We start from the raw sequence: 18,241 nt of genomic DNA, 5'->3' as shown, positions 1-18,241 counted from the left end.
AGATAAGACGATAAAATTGTATTTTACCGTCGACAGAAAAGATTAATTCACGAGCGATGAAATTCCGAGTGAATTAATTTGGGTAGACGATAATGCAATTTTATCGTCGTGTATAAAACAACATTTTTGTCCATAGCGAGTTACGGTTTAAATAATATTCAGAAATTATTATTTCAAGGAATTTATTACGAGTAGAAAAAATATTGTGCTGAGTTGGCGTAGGTTTCTATGTAATTTGACAAATAAAGCTGTCTCTTTAGTTGTCAGTTTGGAGTCAATATTTTTTTATTTTCTTTCGTGTCGATTGCTCATTGAATTGAAGCCAGAAATGGCTCAAAACGAAATAAGTAAATTACCAACAGATATTCAGGCTGAGGCGACAAACGCCATATCCCATCTACTTTCATTTAAATCCCGAATAACTTATGAAAAGGAATACAAAAATTTTCAAAAATGGAAGCAATTAAACAACGTGCGAGAAGAATTAAAGTTTTTAACCTATCCTCGCTGTTAAAGTATCATTTAATCTACCCTTGCGGTTAAAGTACTATTTTATCTACTATTTTTGATAGATATAAGGCAATTTTAACAGTTGCTATGGAAAAAATATAATTTTAACTTAACGTAATATTTTAACTATAGTATACATGGTCTGGCTTGTATACCGAACGGCTCTAGTATAGCAAGCTGTACCTTGCTACTCCCAAGGCGTTAAACGCTATATGAGTCGCCTAGTTTCAAAACCCGACAAATCCATTTTTCGAGAAAAATGAGTTATATATGTTAATGGATTCGTCTTCTAGTTCTTTACAACCTAACATCATATATACTTTGCAAACTGCGACAAATCTTATCATTTCCTGGCAATAAAATATTGACTTTATATTTACTCTACAACTCTAAAACAGTTTTTTCCAATTTCTCAACATTTGACTTTTGTGGATTTGTCGTGTTTTGAAACTAGGCGACTCATATACGGGAGCTATTATTATTATATACATGGTCTGGCAACAGCGCGTCCAGCATCTGTAGCTCCTATAAGAAGAAAACTTGAGAATTTTATTTAAGTTTAAACCTAAAGTATGTACAACAATGTATTTCAGGAAAATATTTTAAGTGAGTGGCTCGGGATGAGTTTTTTTAAATAGAAATCTGTCTTTCAGATCACTTTACATAATCCTAAGATATTAGTAAATATATTTCGATAATTTCAGATATAATAATAAATAAATAAAATATCTTATATATTTTTCAAACTTAATTCAAAAAATTATTACAAATACTGTCTGGAAATCAAAACAATATTAGATATTTATTTTAGATGGTCTATACTTACTTTTCTATGAATATCGTAATCTTAAATACATACAGGGTGTTCAAAATTCTACGCCGAACTTTCTAAAATCATTGGGTGGCTTTGATAAAAATTTACAATTTATTGTAAATACCATATGAAATATAAAACCGCAAATATCTGTGAAATCGCTAAAAGTTTTGAAATGCTCTAAATGCTGTTTTTTAATTCTCCATCCATTGAAATAATACAGGGTGTTACGACAAACTTATTTTATATTTTTGAAAGTTTGACGTAGAATTTTGAACATCTTGTATGATTTACGATTACCATATTTATAGCTGTTTTCAAATAAATACCAATAAAACCAAACTAAAACAAAATTCCCAGGTTTTTTATTCTAGCTACAGATGCCCGACGCACTATTGCCGGACCCTGTATAATACAGAAAGTGGCTCTAGTAAAAATATATTAAATAAGTGCAAGATTTTCAGTAAGACCAGGACCAAGAATGGACCCTGTCAAACCAAGGTTACTATTAGACTGCAAGACCAAGTATAAAAGGGATTATTGGTCTTGTATTTGCTTATTAGTACCGGAGCTTATTAACTGACATCCTTTGTACAGGGTGTCCCACTAAGAATAGCTCTCGGCTGTATCTCAGAAAGTATTAGCCGTAGGGCTTACGGAAAAAAATATTTATAACTGAAGGGGCTATGAGAAATTGCTGGAAATTATTTTCAAGTTTGTAAAACGGCCGCTAGAGGGCGCAACTGCTATGGAAAATAAGAAAATAGAATTTTTAGGAAATTTGACTAGATAATGGGTACTATAAATAATAGCTTCATAATCTTCAGTAAATGGTTTTTTTTTGTTAGAACTGTTTTCCCCTATCTCCTAAAATAAAGTGGCGAGGGAAGGTTAGATCTATCTTTATTTAAATGTTAATAACTCCGGACTTGATGATCAAAATAATCCAATAAACGAGGGTTCGTTTAAAAGAGCGTTTCTTACTCTATATTATACCATAAAAATAATAATAATAAGGTTTTGAATGTAGACGCTAGGGTGTGCTTTCTAACAATTTAACAAACAGCGTGTTTTTTCAAAAAAATTAAATACGAGAGTATATGTTATTTTAGCTGATAGTAAAGAGTAGTAAAAGCTTAAAAAGTCAGCGAAAACCGCATCTTGATATATTCTTTCTAACCGTAGATATTAGCAAAATTATAATAAATACCAAAAAATAAACCCTTAATTACCTTATTTTTTACAACATGGTATCAACAGCCTTCTTGATTATGCCCATTCTAACAAAAAATAAGATAGAAACAGTTAGTTTATTATAACGATGATTCAGTGAAGTCATGGTAGGCTTTGGAAAAAAGTTGCTTTTGACGTAATGGTATAAACCTCAAATTCTTATTAGATCAACATTTTCATAGTCTTAGCAGCGTTTTTATGTTTTAATTGCTTCTTCAAAATGCCTTTATTATTTGAAGTTGTTGGCACTTTGAAAAAGCAATCAAAAGATAAAAGACTATATTATAGTATATGTACTATAGTAATATACATGGTACTGAAACTCCAATGAAAATAGTTCTACTATTATAATAGCTAACAAGAATAACAATGCCGTCGTCAGCAATAACATAAAATAAACCTATTCAATAAATTTCTATCTAAAAATACCATTTGAAAAGTGAATATAAAATCGATCTTAATGGATAAAACTGACACGAATCTATAAATAAACGGGTACATTAATGTTGGAACTTTATTTTACACGTAACCTGTCAGATTAAATTAAATTACTCTACGACAGTCACTTTCGTCTTCGTTCGGTACCAACCTGCGCCAGTCTCCCCTCGCTGGCCTACTATTGTCTGTCCCAGCCGGAGACTACCTTTTTTTTATTCTCATTAGAGATGGTTTCTCATTTAGAAACTCGTCTTTTTGAAAGAATTATTGTAACTATCGTTATGATTGACAAAATATATTATACATGGTGGTGCATTAGTAAGTGTTTCATAGTTTATAAAGGTGCACGTCTTAAAAATATTTTGTTGTATACGTCGTTTGTGGCATCCCAAAAATAGGTATTATAAAGTTGTAAGTTTCTTTTTAAAATCGAAAAAATGCCTCCCATGTTTCAGTACAGAATTAGATTCAGCATAAAAATCTGCATAATATACTATTACACTATTTTATTTGAAACATTATGCGGTGTTCTCATGCTATTTCCTATTTATTGAAACTTTGACTAAAAGCAGTCTATCCGCAAAAGCAGGGTTGGAAAAAATCATGATTTTTATAAAAAAAAATCAAAAAAATCAGATTTTTTTATTTAAATCAGTTTTTTTTTATTTTAATAGAAAACATTATTTAAAACGGATTTGGAAATAATTAGGATCTAATTCCAATTAAAGTCCGATTCTAAATGGCTAAATCAGAGTACGTAGATCGCCGAGTAGCGACAGAAACCGTCGGCTCTTTTGATGTGGCGGGACCAAATTTTCTTTCTCTCTCTTTTGACGTGTTTGACAGATAGACTACGTATTTCAACTGCTCAACTTATGAAGTGGTCCTATAAACATGGTATACACTGCTCACAATTTGAAGTGGAATTAATTATAAAGTTTTATACATATCTTTTTTGTTTTGTTTTATCCTTATTTGTAAATTTGAATGTATAAAATATCTTACTGCTAATAAATAATTAAAAAACGATTCGTTGCCTGAGGTATACTTGAAATAAAGTATATAGAGATATTTGATAAATGGCAACAGTGGCAACTTCGCTTCTTCGTATGACAGATAACCTACTTATTTCGCGCAGCCGCAAAGAAAATTGAAAACGGGACTGTCGCTACTCTTCGGTTTAGATACTCTGGCTAAATCTTCTAACTATGCCCGATACTGATAACATTAACAATTCTACGGCGCGTGTCATTTTCCCCCATCGGTCACCAAACCAATATATTCCGCAAAAAAGTCCCTCGCTTGAGATCAAAAAGTTTTTTTTTTAATGTCATAAGAGTATTAATTTTTGTCATTTCAACGCCTGGGCATAAAAGTAAAGCACTTTTACGACTAAGCAAAAAAGTACAAAAATATATTATTAAACTGATATTAAGCCTCAATTTCAACGAGTAAACAAATTGTTGCTCGATTACTTACAAGGTATTACCATAGTTTAAAGAATATAAATATATCAGTTGAGCTACTCTTGGCCCGTATCAAAATTCCTCCCGCCGCTCCCCGCCTGTCTTGTAGACTTGGGTCAGTCTACATCCGTTGCTCGACGTGTACACAGCGTTCCAAGTTTATTTTAGTTTTGTTTTCGGTCCGACGCATAGGGTGAACCAAAAATAGTGTTTTAGTTGTTTTGTTCGAATTGTGAATAAAATGTCTACTAGAAATATTTGTGCAGTGGATGGTTGTGAAAGTAGAATGACATACAATATATCGTTCTTTAGGTGCCCAAAAGATGAAGGAAGGTATGTGTTTATATAGTATAGGATATTAAGTATATAATAATTAAAGTATTAGACATATTAAGTATATTATAATTATGGAAACCTAGCTATGAATAAATTGTTTTAAAAATATGCATATAAATTAAGAAAATATTTTACTCGGAATATGCACAAAATATTTATTTTTAACAATTAGTTTATTATTTTAGTAGATATTTTAGAGTAGTAGTAGATACTTTACTATTATGTTTTGGATTTTGCAGTATTTACCGGTTTGCAAAGTGCATATTAAATTATTATTTAAGATATTTGCATTTTTTTTAAATAGCATGTTTTACTTTTTAGCTGTTTGTATTTAACTTTAACTACCTACCTGGAAAGTCCAAATTTTATCGTCAGGTAATAAAAATACGTGCATACAACTTCTGCTATTAACAAGTTTTTTAGAGTTTTTACTAAATTTTATGTAACAGTAAATATAACAATTGAGGAGCACATGGGAAAAACAATGAGTATCCAGAAATGATAAATGTTCAGGAAACCTTTTATATCCGAGTTTATGTCGTTTTTCCCATTTTTAAATACCTGTTTCTATGTGGCCATTATCGATATTCCCGGTTATTTAGGTACCAAAAGGTGTAGCTTTTTGGTACTTTAATTATTTTTCCCGTGTGCTCTTCAATTAGTAGTAAATATTGTAATAAATTATATTTGCATATTTCTTAAGTTATAGCATCTTTTGCTTTTTAGCTGTTTGCATTTAACTTGAATTATCTACCTTTTTATTAAAAGGTAATAAAAAGTACTTGGATACAACTTGTCTTGCCATGGTCAATTTTTTTTTTTCAGTTTTTACTAAATTTTAACGAACAGTAAAATTTATTACACAATTATCTACTAACAGTCATAATTACTGTTCATGATAATCATAATTATATTATATATGATGATAATTATATTCTTTAAACTGTGGTATTACTTTTTATATCATTTGCAACGTTTGAAATTGATTAAAAAATTATTTGTAATGTTTAAAAAATATAGTATATTCTACTCGGAGTAAAAATGTACTTTTGTCCCTCCCTGTTTACGGTAGTCCATCAAACGTACAACCTCGTCAAAAAAGTTTAATTTTTACTCTTTACACAATACACTATTGTTCGGAAATAGTCTTAAGTCGAGAGTGAAGTTAGTATTATTTATTGTCATTGTAGTCAAGTGTAAAATACTTACACTCTGCAGAGTACTGCAGGTCGAAATGTCGGTAGAAATTTGGAAAGAACTATTTAAACTCAGAATTACGAAATGAACATTTTTTGTATATAAAGTGTTCTTACATTTTTAAATGTTTTGCAGATATTCGTGATAGGCTCTTTCAGTGTAGTAAAATATATAAGGCAATATACGAATAGGTGGCAGTGATACAAATTTGGAGCGTTGAATTAAATAAAATATTATTAAACCTGTAATAAATAAATGTCAAAATATCACATTTACGATACAAAAATATATCTAAATTAGAATTCTAACATAAAAAAAAGGTTAAATGGATTTGGCCAACAAGAAATAAGACTTGGGATTTGTAAGGTACTAGTTGTATAAATCGTTATGGTTGGACATAAAAGAACATACTAAGAAACATACTAGTAGTAGAACAAGCATGACAATTTGAAAACGAAAATGACTTCAGTTAGTAGAAGAAGCAAATTCTAACGCTCTTGTCATGGGATATTTTTATTAGAATGGTCATAATAATCCCATACAGCACATCAAATCACATTTACGATGTGTTTACATTATTAGATGTAGACACAGGGTGTCACAATTCCCCCGATATTAATATGCTACGTTTGCACATTGTAGTTCAACATGTATGCACAAAGGGTAAACGTCCGCCTCACAATGTAGCCACAGTATAGCATTTACGTATACACAAAGTAAGGGATACACAGTGTGCCGTAGGATACACAGTGCTTGTGTATTACGTCTAAACTCTGTTTACACATTGCAGTTGTGACAACCGCGTGTATACGTATGTATTTTGCTTCGTATATACATCTTGTGGTAGATAAAACTACTTCTTATGAACGAATTCAGGAAATAATACAAGTTTTGATGCCTAACTTTTCGTTCTTTTTAAGAAATATTTATTCAATGATACCAACTATATCTTTTTAGAACGAAAATTAGGGAGGCAAAACTTTGTATTTTCCAAAAGTATCTCGAGCGTAAGTTCAAGAGAAGTAGCCTTAAAATTCGTTCCATTTTTGTTTTGTATTAAATTTACCATTTTTCTTCCATAAAATGGATTAAGTGGTTAAAAAATAAAATTATTATATTTCTTTATATCATGGACGCAATAGCGCAAATTACAAAATAATAATAATTATTTACATTGCAGAAACCAGAAGTAATAGAACACTGTAAAAGAACAGAATTTGTATCAAAATGTATTAAAAATATAAGTACCTAGTATAACAACATACTAAAATGGTAAATACTGGTATATCGCCACGATTTGGTGGACCTCGTTTAGTCATTTTTTTCTCCTCTTTTCCCTCCAAGCAGTTGGTTTATTAGCATACTCATTCATCGAGCACTCTGTTGGACTTTGTTGTATTTTATTTCCAGATTAACAATCTCACCCTTAAATTTTATATGAAACTGATTATTGAATATTAAACATATCTGTATATTGATCCATCAATAACTTACCGAATATCAGTGTAAGAAGTTCTTTGAAGTGTTTAAATCTTTCTTTCTCTGGTCCATTTAGATTTTTATTATTTCCAAATTAAAAAAAATTATATTGCAGAGCTAACCTCTTTATCATTATACGAGAATATTTAGAGTTTTCATTCATTGGAGTCAAAATTTGGTAAATTGGGTATCGAGTACAGGAAGAGTCGCTACTATAATATTAATAATACACTTAGGAAGGTATAACAAGGTAATTAAAAACTTGTGCTTACCTTTAAATCTCTTTTAAACTACACACAAACAGAACATTTATATAGAGCTTCAGAATGATCAAACAATAATGGCTGCTAACACATACCACTGCTAGAAAGGAGAAAGGAGAGAGGACACATAAGATACACTTGGTCGGTGTATCTACGCTGAGGCTATCCGCGAGTGCGCACACCTTCAGTTCATGCTAGAATGTAGACACAACAGTACACTATTACAAAGTGTCTATATAGATATTTATATTATGTGTATACGTAACATTTTTACAAGGTGTGTACTATAAGCATCAAGAAGTATCACACATACATATGACTTATACATTGTATGTCTCATATACCTACGTCAGATTTCATCATTTTAATAATTATTTGTTACGTTACAAAAAACTCTTTAGAATCCTGAGTGCACACGGTATACAACTAGTAAACACTGTATCACACAATTCTATCAATATAAACAGGCGTGTATCTCATATATATATATTAGAACTAGATGAACACTTAGGTTCACTTTAACATATTTTGTTTTTCATGTGTCTCCCTTGTAGAAACGTAATTTCATTTGGACGTGCTGTATGGGATGGGCCCAATTACAAAGAAAGTCTCTAAATATGTGAGGGAGGCTACACCATAATTGGAATGATTGAATAAGATGAGAATGATCATGATATTAACTTCATTGCAATATTTTTTTAAATACTTTATAATAATTTAACTGTTAAAATAAAATTTTAGCTCATTCCTAATCCCCATCAATGACTGGCTTTTAATTGTCTACGGCCTATTTAGCGATCAAACGGTGCAGGTTGCGTGACTCTGATTAGGCACGACATTCTGAATTAGTTTATCAGCAGTAACGCGCCGTTAGTTTTTCGAAAAGGCCCTATTATACGGCCTTAGACTACACACTATACATTTGTTTACGGAAAGTTGGATCGATCGTTTGTTTTAAGTTACTCACGATGCTTGTTAAAATTAGAGGTTACAGAAATAAAATACATTCTCGGGCAATAAGCTTCCAATTCGAATTGATGTTGAAAAAAATTGATAAAAACTAAACAGTTATTAAAACATATTGAGTTTCGTAGGAATGATAATAATCAAACCAAAAAGCGAAAAACTGAGGCTGTGTTCAGTCTGGCAAAGATTTTATACTCTAGATTGCATGGGAGGGGAAGTAAACCACCGCAACCTTATACAAGGTTGTTCACCACAAACGACACGGAGTATTTTTACAAATTGTAAGTTTTTGGTTTGTTGAACGACTATTAGAGGTACAATTTAAAAATAATTTTACAGGATACAGCGTGTCCCAAATAAATAAAAATTATTATAGTTGTATTTTTTTAATTGGAATAAAAAAATATAATATTATTATATTTTTAGATTCTAGATTTGAAATAAAGGTAAATTTGATTAAGGTTTATCACACTTAAACCTTACCGTTTTTGAAATATTTTCAATTTTGTGAAATTCCAGTAAAAAATTTAAGGCTTCATTTCTCCAAGGGTATTAAAGTTTTTAATACTAAATATTAATTGAAGATTATTTATTCAGCAGATATTGTGCTGCAATAATAAAATGCTACCTTATACAGAGTGTCCAAAAATTTATATTAAATAATTACTAGATTTAAACGGCAATAACTTGTTTAATTTAAATAAAACACCCTGTACATTTTACGTGAATTACATACACAATTTAATTTTCTATCAAATTGTATTATACCATCTCTTCAACATTTTGTAGAAAATGCATTTTCTTATAATTTAGACCTCATTTATCACTATACCCATGGAATATTGACATTTTTGAAGATTTTATTTTTTTTATTTTTTTATTTGTACCCTTTGAAAATTTGTTCCATCTTTAAAAATAATCTAAAATGTCCATTCCATAGGTATAGTGATAAATGAGGTCTAAATTATAAGAAAATGCCTTTTCTACGAAAACTTGAAGAAATAGGTAAGAAGTGCTATAAAACAATTTGATAATTACAGTTGAGGCTTGGAACCTTTGGTGTTACACAGCAAAATAAAACACTAAATCACATTTTCGCATCATCAGCAGATGATTACAAACTAATGATAAACTTATTAATGAAAATTTGATAAACAATTAAATTGTGCATCTGATTCCCGTAAAATATACAGGGTGTTCTATTTAAATTAAACAAGTTATTAAAGATTAATAAAGGTTTAAAGCTAATAATAATAATAAAAAGTAATAAAAGGTTTAAAAATAATTAAAGGTTTAAAGCTAATAATAATTTAATATAAAATTTTGGATACTCGGTATAAGGAAGTATAATTTTTATTATTGCAACACAATATCTGATCAATAAATAATCTTCAGTAAATATTTAGTATTAAAAACTTTGAAACCACTGGAGAAATGAAGCCTTAAATTTTTTACTGTAATTTCACAAAATTGAAAATATTTGAAAAACGGCAAGGTTTAAGTGTTATAAACCTTAATCAAATTTACCTTTATTTCAATCGTAGAATCTAAAAATAGAATAATATACAGGGAGTTACCATTTAAAAAAATACACAACTATAATATTTTTTTATTTGGGACACTCTGTACTCTGTGTCTTGTAAAATTATTTTTAAATTGTAGCTTTAATAGTCCTTCAACGAACTGAATACTTACAATACTCCGTGTCTTTGTACTTTTTCAGAAAATTTTGTCACCCTGTATCTCAGAAACTAAGATGTTTAGGACATACATTCATATGAAGTTTTTTCTCTTAGAATAGATACAAAAATTACCCCTTTAAATATTAGCATTAAGGAATTAAGGAACATCCTGTATATGATTCGCATTCGTGTGCTCTTCGTCTAATTCAGAACATATCAATTTACCTCGTTACAACTACCTGGCGGTGCCACCTCCGCCTCCCCTAATTCCCATCGCACGCCACTGGCGTGTTAGCAGCGGCAGCGGCGAGCAAACAAGGCGTCTCGCGTGCTCTCCCCGACAACAATCTCTCTCGCGCGCTGCTTAGTCGGCAATAAAATTAATTTATCTAGCATTATACGCGTTCGGGGGGTTGCCTAGATCCCCCCGAACACCCACCAGGTGACACGCGAGACGGGCTGGCACGGGGCCCTGCAAAGGGCCGTCGAGCCGCCGCTGATAAACTAATTTCGAATGTCGTGTCTAATCAGGGGCACGCGATCGCCCGTGGCCTGCTAACGGAGGTGTAGGCCGGAGACGCGTAAACGACCAGTGATAATTGATAATGGGAATTGGAGATAGTCCGGCCTGGAGGAGGTTTAGTGGGTGAGGTAGGGGGAGAACGGTGTCGATTGGTACGGAGAGAGTAGGTAATTAATTGGGAGGTGAATGATTATGTGCGTGGGGTCATGACAAACTTGCAAGATTAATTAAATGTCTTTAGAACTATATCTAGTGATTTTCGTATTACGAACAATATGAATACTTCTTTACCATGTGCAAACATTAAAGATGTTTTAATTAAAAATTCGGATATAATAGTTATTTTTATACAAGACCGAAAAGATTAATTTCGGGAGACGATAATGCAATTTTATCGTTGTGTATAAAACAATATATTTTTCCATAGCGAGTTACGTTTTAAAAAATATTCAGAAATAATTATTTCAATGAATTTATTACGGGTAGAAAAAATATTGTGCTGGGTTGGCGTTTTCTATGTAATTTGACAAATAAATAAAGCTGTCTCTTTAGTTGTCAGTTTTGAGTCAATATTTTTTTAATTCTCTCTCGTGTCGATTGCTGCGAATGAAATTTTGAAGGTAAAAGTTAAAATTATAATAAATCCAACAAAAATGAAGACTTTAGCCCCCTGTATCAAAGAAACAAAGCAGAATCGGACCTATGTTGTGATAAAAAATAAATCTTATTTTTACATGAAGAATCTTCCCACGAGAGTGGCACATGTTTTTTAAAACATCCTGTATACGATTTTAAAGGAAGCATTGCTTATTTAATATTGACAAAAAAATCAGAAAGCAGAAAGAAACAATTATTTTTTTTTAAAATTCTCCATTTTTGTCGGTATCTATACTCGAGGCAAAGGACTTTTTTTTCATAAATCTCAGTGAAATAAGTAAACCTAGACATTTCTAAAATATCTGTTGATGATATTGTCAACACAATATCATCGTGGTACGTATAATTTTACGAAAGGAAAATCTGTTGTCTGTAGATATGGAAAATATTTACCCCCGTGCTTTTTCTTGAGTTTTGTGAAAGTCAAATGTTAAAGCACTTATATATACAGGGTGAGTTTCCTACGATGTTCTCTATGGGTATCTCGGAAACTACTGGAGATAGAGAGTCGGTTAAATGGGGAAAGAATTGCAGTTTTGTGGGGTCATAAATATGCGCCTTTCAGATTTTTGAAAAAGCTCATGGCTTACTAGATATCTTGAAAAAAACAAATTTCGGCTATTTTAAAAATTGTCCCTAATTCCATTATAAGCTATTTTAGACAAAATGTTTTCAGATAAAAGTTGTAGATCACCACATTCTTAATGAGACTGTGTCCTCCGCTTTTTTCTAAAGCCTGTCATTTTTGACATATGACACAAACATAGGTTTTTTTAAATGGAAACCATAGTTATTAGAGTATGTATATTCATACTTCTGTTTCGATTTTGCTGGAAGCAATCCAGAAATGGCTCTGAATGCCTCTTATTCAATGTCAGAGGGAATACTTTCCGAATCGCTCATTTTTAGCCGAGCATACCAATAGGTATGGTAGGCTATTAGGATCGGCAAAAAAAAAATTTTTTAATTCCACTCAAAATGAGTTATTTGGGTCATAAATGACCTAAATACAAAATATGTTCGTGGTGTCTGTCTGTCTGTCTGTCTGTCTGCCGTCTGTAACACGATAACTCAAAAATCGCTGAACCGATTTTAACCAAATTTGGCACAAAAATACTGTGGCACCCGAGAATCTGGCCATTAGTTTTTGGTGGGGGTGGGAGGTTGGTAAGGGGGTATAGGAGGGGGTTAAAAATTTTAAAAAATCGTAACTCCCAAATTACAGTAGCTAGCGAAATGCGGCTTTCAAATTAAGATTAAGAATAATATTTGCAACAAAATCCATATATATATATATAAAAGCTCAAAGGGCTTTTGAGCTTTTATATATGTTTTTTTTGTTACATCCATCCCGCCGAAACTGCTTTACCAATCTTGATGATTCTTTTTTTAAATGAAAGGTATATATGTCTAGATTTGTTATGAAGTATTTATAAATTGTTGAATGGCTATTTCTTTGTGTAAATTGACTAAAATAATAAAACATACCTGAAAAACACCTACACACCATACCTCCAGAAATAAATTATTTGTCATTGTCAATGGTTTGTCAGTTAGATTATATATCACGTTTTTAGATATTTTAGGGATCAGTTCATACAGCCAGCTTTATATACATAAATATTAGAACAAAGGTTCGTTTAAACGACATTAGTGAATTAGCTACACAAAGCGATTTTAGGAAATTCATCCTCTTAGAGAGTAAAATTATGTCGGAACAATTTGTTGTATGAAAATTCCTTACTATGTGGTCTAGAAGAATGAAATCCTACAAAAAGAATTAGAAGAGATTTTTGAAATTCATTTTTTATTTAGTAGGTATATTTGACCCCAGAAACACGATTATGAGTTTTTTGGCGAATTTTTTTTTGAAAATTTGGAATTTTTTGAAAAACCTTTTGGTTTTTTTTTTAGTTTTTAGTTAAAACCAATAATTTCTTGATAATATGGCAACATCGATAGGTAGTAGATTAAATTTACAAGACAGAAAAACCCGAAAAGCTGCAGTGGTTCTCAAAATTTAAGCAAAAAATATTTTTTTTGGAAATTTTTAAAGTAATTCGAAAGAATTATTTGAAAAAAGGTAAAGAGAGAAAATATGTTTTTTTTATCGAGATCTACCAGCCCTGAAAATATTTGCACTTATTCAAAACTTGCCCTGTATAATACCCAGAAAATCGACAATTGATAACTTTCATATGAAATACGAGTAGCTGTAAAACTCTTAAAAACATAGTTTAAATAGCGCATTTGTAAGGCTCACTAGCTCTATATACAAAGTAAATCATTTAAATCAATGCATGAACTATTCGAGGTGTCGCGAACGTAGTCGCGGGATAAACCTAGTTTCTAATAACATCAAAATCAGTCAAAGTCGCAGTTTTCGAGATATTAACATATTTTAGTATGGGCGGCTATACGTGCCTCCCGGCGCCAATTTTTTAAACTAGTGATATCAATATTATTTACTGCCATATTAACATTGCCATGTATGGTGTTATTATTTGAACAAAGGTTATTAAGGTAATTGATTTTTAGGATAGATCTTTGAATAAGAAGACTAAGGAAGGAGCATAATGCTATCCATGTATTCATGCATGGTGGGCGGAAAAGCCACCATAAAAGCTCTCTAGGGTGGGGATCTTTGACAGTTCTGTTTGACGATTCATTTGACACATTTGAATTTGATTTGAAATTTTGTGGATTTGTCAGTCTTTACGGAGCTTATTTTATGTTATTTATTATTTATTCTACTACTGATAGTTGTATAAAGGTAGTAAATCTAGATGGAAATTGTGGCAGAACTTAAATTAACAGTGACACTATCGCGATTTATCGAAAAAGACTCTAATATAGTTGGTTGTGTAGCGTGCGGTAGATCTCGGCAAAAATTGAGTGAAATAATGGAACAACTTTTCGCTAGTAAGTGACTATATAATATACATACGTGTAGTAAACCGATCATTTATGAAATTCACTTAAATTAACTAAATTATATATTTTTCTTGCATTTTTAGCTTTTATATATTACTTGTCAAAGATTAGATGTCAAAGAATTTAGATACGTTAATTTGACTTACCTGCTTCAGTAGCGTATCGGATGTTTGTGTTAATAAATACTTATTATAACTTATCTATTTTTATTAGAATTATTTATTTTTATAACAATTTTAATAACTACCAACATTTATTCACAACGTAAAATAAAACAACAAATTATTGAGTCTACCCCACGTCTACCCTACATCATAGTTTTACATTTTTTAAATAAACTTAGAACGACACTGATAAACCGGAATTTAAGTCGGCCATATTTGAGGCCCATCGCGGTGTACCTAAGATTTTTGATATGCTCCTTCCTTAGTCTTCTTATTCAAAGGTAATAATACTCTAATTAACCTTGTAATTGATTACTTTATTTTACATTAATTCATATTAATTTGTATTTATAAATACATCTTTAAGATTTCCGATGTAGGAGTGAGTTTTCAATAATAATAAAGCACTAAATAGGTAAATTTCTGAAATGACAACTTCATTTGACAGTTATCTTTTACCTTGATTGGTGCTCATAAGTAAATACAGGACCATAAGAAAGGAGAAATATTTAAAAAGAAATCGGCGATAACTCGTAAACGAGCTAATCAAAAATATCTAAAGTTATTCTTTTGAATGTGGGTTTTAGTGCTATTCGTTAAACCTAAATAGAATTATTCTCTAAAATAATTAAGAAAGCCAATAATTGCCCCATTAAAATTTACATGGGGTTTCCTATGTCCCGTCCGACGATGCAACACCCGGTATAGTTAAGTACAATAATTTTTAAAATTCATTGGTTGTTTTTATAGTTAGACGTAGATAAAATATTGTACAATACACGCGAGTTAACTTCATTACGATACTTGTGGTGTTACACAACTCGTGCTACACACTCGTTGTGCAACTTTCACACACGCATCTTAGTGGTGCTGTTAACTCACTTATATCGTAAATATCTATTACTTTTTTAAAGTTTAATGCCCTCTAACGGACAAACAAAGCACTTTTGTATAGAGGTAAATTTTGTCTAATGAACTTATTTTGATTCCAAAAATACTATGTCTTCGGAATATTGGGACACCCAGTATTTCCAGAAATATTTCGTGAAATATGTTGGGCATAGTGCAGAGGGTGTTTAAGAGTTGATTCAATATGAGAAATAGATTCGATTCATTCCCTTCAATCTATAGAACCTTCAATCACTAGATGGAACGCATTTTCTTTACTCTGCATAAGCGTACCCGTACCAAAAATGGTTGGAAAAAAACTATTATATTTTTTCTAAAAACAACTACTAGTACCAAATACAAAGTACCACCCACCTGAACCCTGACTTCGGGCAAATTGACCTTCATCGCCAACTCCTCCCTGCTGTACACGTCCGGGTAGTGGCTCTTCTCGAAGGCGCGCTCCAGTTCGTGCAGCTGGTACGTGGTGAAGGTGGTTCTGTTGCGCCGGTGCTTCTTCTTGCAGGCGTCGCCCTCGCCGCCGGAGAGGCCGGAGCTGTTGGCGGGGCCCTCGTCGTCCGAACCGCTGGCCACGGATTTGTTGAAGCGGAGATCGGAGGAGAGGCCGTCATTCGAGTTGCAGCTGCCCTCTCCTGGAACAACAGAAAAAGGAGGTAAGTTTATTAAGAGCTGAACAGATGAACAATATATTAGAAAGAAGTGAATTGACCCAAATTGTATAAAATTTTACAAGAATTACTCCAACTAGTGCTACAGTAATTATTGATATTATATTAACAAATGATAAAAAGAAGTTAACCATCAGATACATCATACATCAAAAAAAAAGTAGCAGATCATTCAATACTTACTGTGAACCTTCCTTCTATAGAACTTGGACAAAATATAGAAATTTATGAAGATATATATAAGATAGGTAAAGTAAACAAGCAAAGTAAACAAACAAAAGAGAATACAAAACATTATACAAATAACATTGTCAGCCTTATTGTTTAAAATAAACATTTATAAATCTTTACAATATCAAAGAATAAAAAAATAAAAATAATATTCAAAATTATATAGTTAGTTTATAGTAAATATCAATGACCTCTCGATAAATTTATTTCGATATCATTGGTAAATATAGTGATAGCAAACATTAGACCAGTGTTTTCAAGATCAAATTCGATTATCAAAATATAAGTCATTTACGGCGTAGAAAGCTTTGTCTAGTAAATAAGATTTTAATGCCTTGCGAAATGAAGAAAATTATGTTATGGATTTGATTTCAAATAGCAGGTGATTGTGCATTTTTTTCGAGTTGTATAATATTGAATCTTTAACTAATTCTGAGCGTAGGGTAGGTAGATAAAGATCTTGCTCCGCGTTCCTGAGTGGGTAAGTGTGAGATGGCCTTTCTTGAGAAGCTGATACATGCTTTCGTATTAGGCAAACGGATTCAAATACAAATAAGGAAGGAAGAGTTAATATTTTTAATTTTTTAAAAAAAGTCCTGGCAATGAGTTCTGCGGTTTAGTCCCAGTGAATATCGAACAGCTTTCTTCTGGAGCTTGAAAATGCGGTCAAATTGAGTCGCACAACACGTACCCCAGAATGAAAGGGCATATCTGAGGTGCGACTCAAAAAGTGGATAATAAACAGTTCTAGCCACCGACAAGTTAAGCTCCTTAGAAACAGATCTTAATGCAAAACAGGCAGAGCTCAATTTTTTCGACAAAGCTTCGATATGTATGTCCCATTTCAGAGTATTGTCTACAACAAGCCCTAAGTATTTTACAGATTTTACGACGTCAATGGTGGTGTTAAGTACAAAACGCTGCAACGAGTTTTTATACGACAAAGCTTTAGTTTTAGAAATGTTGAGACTCAGGAGGTTCGAGTCGCACCAAGATTTAATAGTGATTAAATCATTTGATATAATCCTATAAAGTGCCGTGACGTCCTTGTTGCTCCAAGTGAAGCTAGTGTCGTCCGCAAAAGGACATATTTTGCCACTGATGTTTATGTTAGCAATGTCGTTAATAAAAAGAAGAAACAAAATAGGGTCTAGTACTGAGCCTTGTGGTACCCCACATTCTATTGGCTTGCTAGAAGACAACGTGGTATCCACCCTCACAAGTTGACTTCTGTTGCTCAGATACGACTTAAACCATTCGAAAGATGTTCCCCTGAACCCATAGTGCTGCAGTTTATTAATTAGGATCTTATGATTTACACCATCAATAAAAGCCTAAGAAAAATCGCAGAAAATTGTTGCTGTAGAATGATGCTTATTTAGGCTGGAGTAAACTTTATTAATATATCGAAGCAGATTTAAATGGTCTTTCAAACTATATTGGGGTTTCCTATACCTAACTGGCTCAGATTTTGAATAAAAAGCGATTCTTCAATAAAACTGTAATCAAGATGGCTGGTGTCGCCATTGCAATTTTCTAGTGACACTTAGTAGCTATTTTCAAGATCGACATTAGTTTATGGACTTTATTTAAATTTATAACAGGTTATTTTTATTTAATTTACCTACAATAATGTTAATAAGAAAGTATTTATTACTTGATCAAGAAAAATGAAGCAGTATCTGCTGGCGTAAGGAATGGATTTACTAGCGATTTTATTTTGTGAGGACAATTGTTTGTTGGCCTGAAGAGTTTATGCACCAATATATCC

General features: G+C 31.8%; 1 protein-coding gene across 1 annotated transcript in view; it reads right to left on the bottom strand.

The window, feature by feature from the left end:
* Positions 1 to 18,241, bottom strand: part of LOC115890656 (retinal homeobox protein Rx1-like) — a 95,151-nt gene that overhangs the window by 54,212 nt on the left and 22,698 nt on the right. Inside the window, exon 2 of the mRNA XM_030910954.1 lies at positions 15,926 to 16,203. Within this exon, the coding sequence (XP_030766814.1) occupies positions 15,926 to 16,203 (278 nt within the window). The remainder of the gene's footprint in view (positions 1 to 15,925; positions 16,204 to 18,241) is intronic.

This window comes from Sitophilus oryzae, unplaced genomic scaffold, assembly GCF_002938485.1.
Source record: "Sitophilus oryzae breed Bouriz unplaced genomic scaffold, Soryzae_2.0 scaffold_907_pilon_pilon, whole genome shotgun sequence".
NCBI lineage: Eukaryota > Metazoa > Arthropoda > Insecta > Coleoptera > Curculionidae > Sitophilus > Sitophilus oryzae.
The sequence above is the reverse complement of the archived record's forward strand: the minus strand, read 5'-3'. Positions and strand labels throughout refer to the sequence as shown.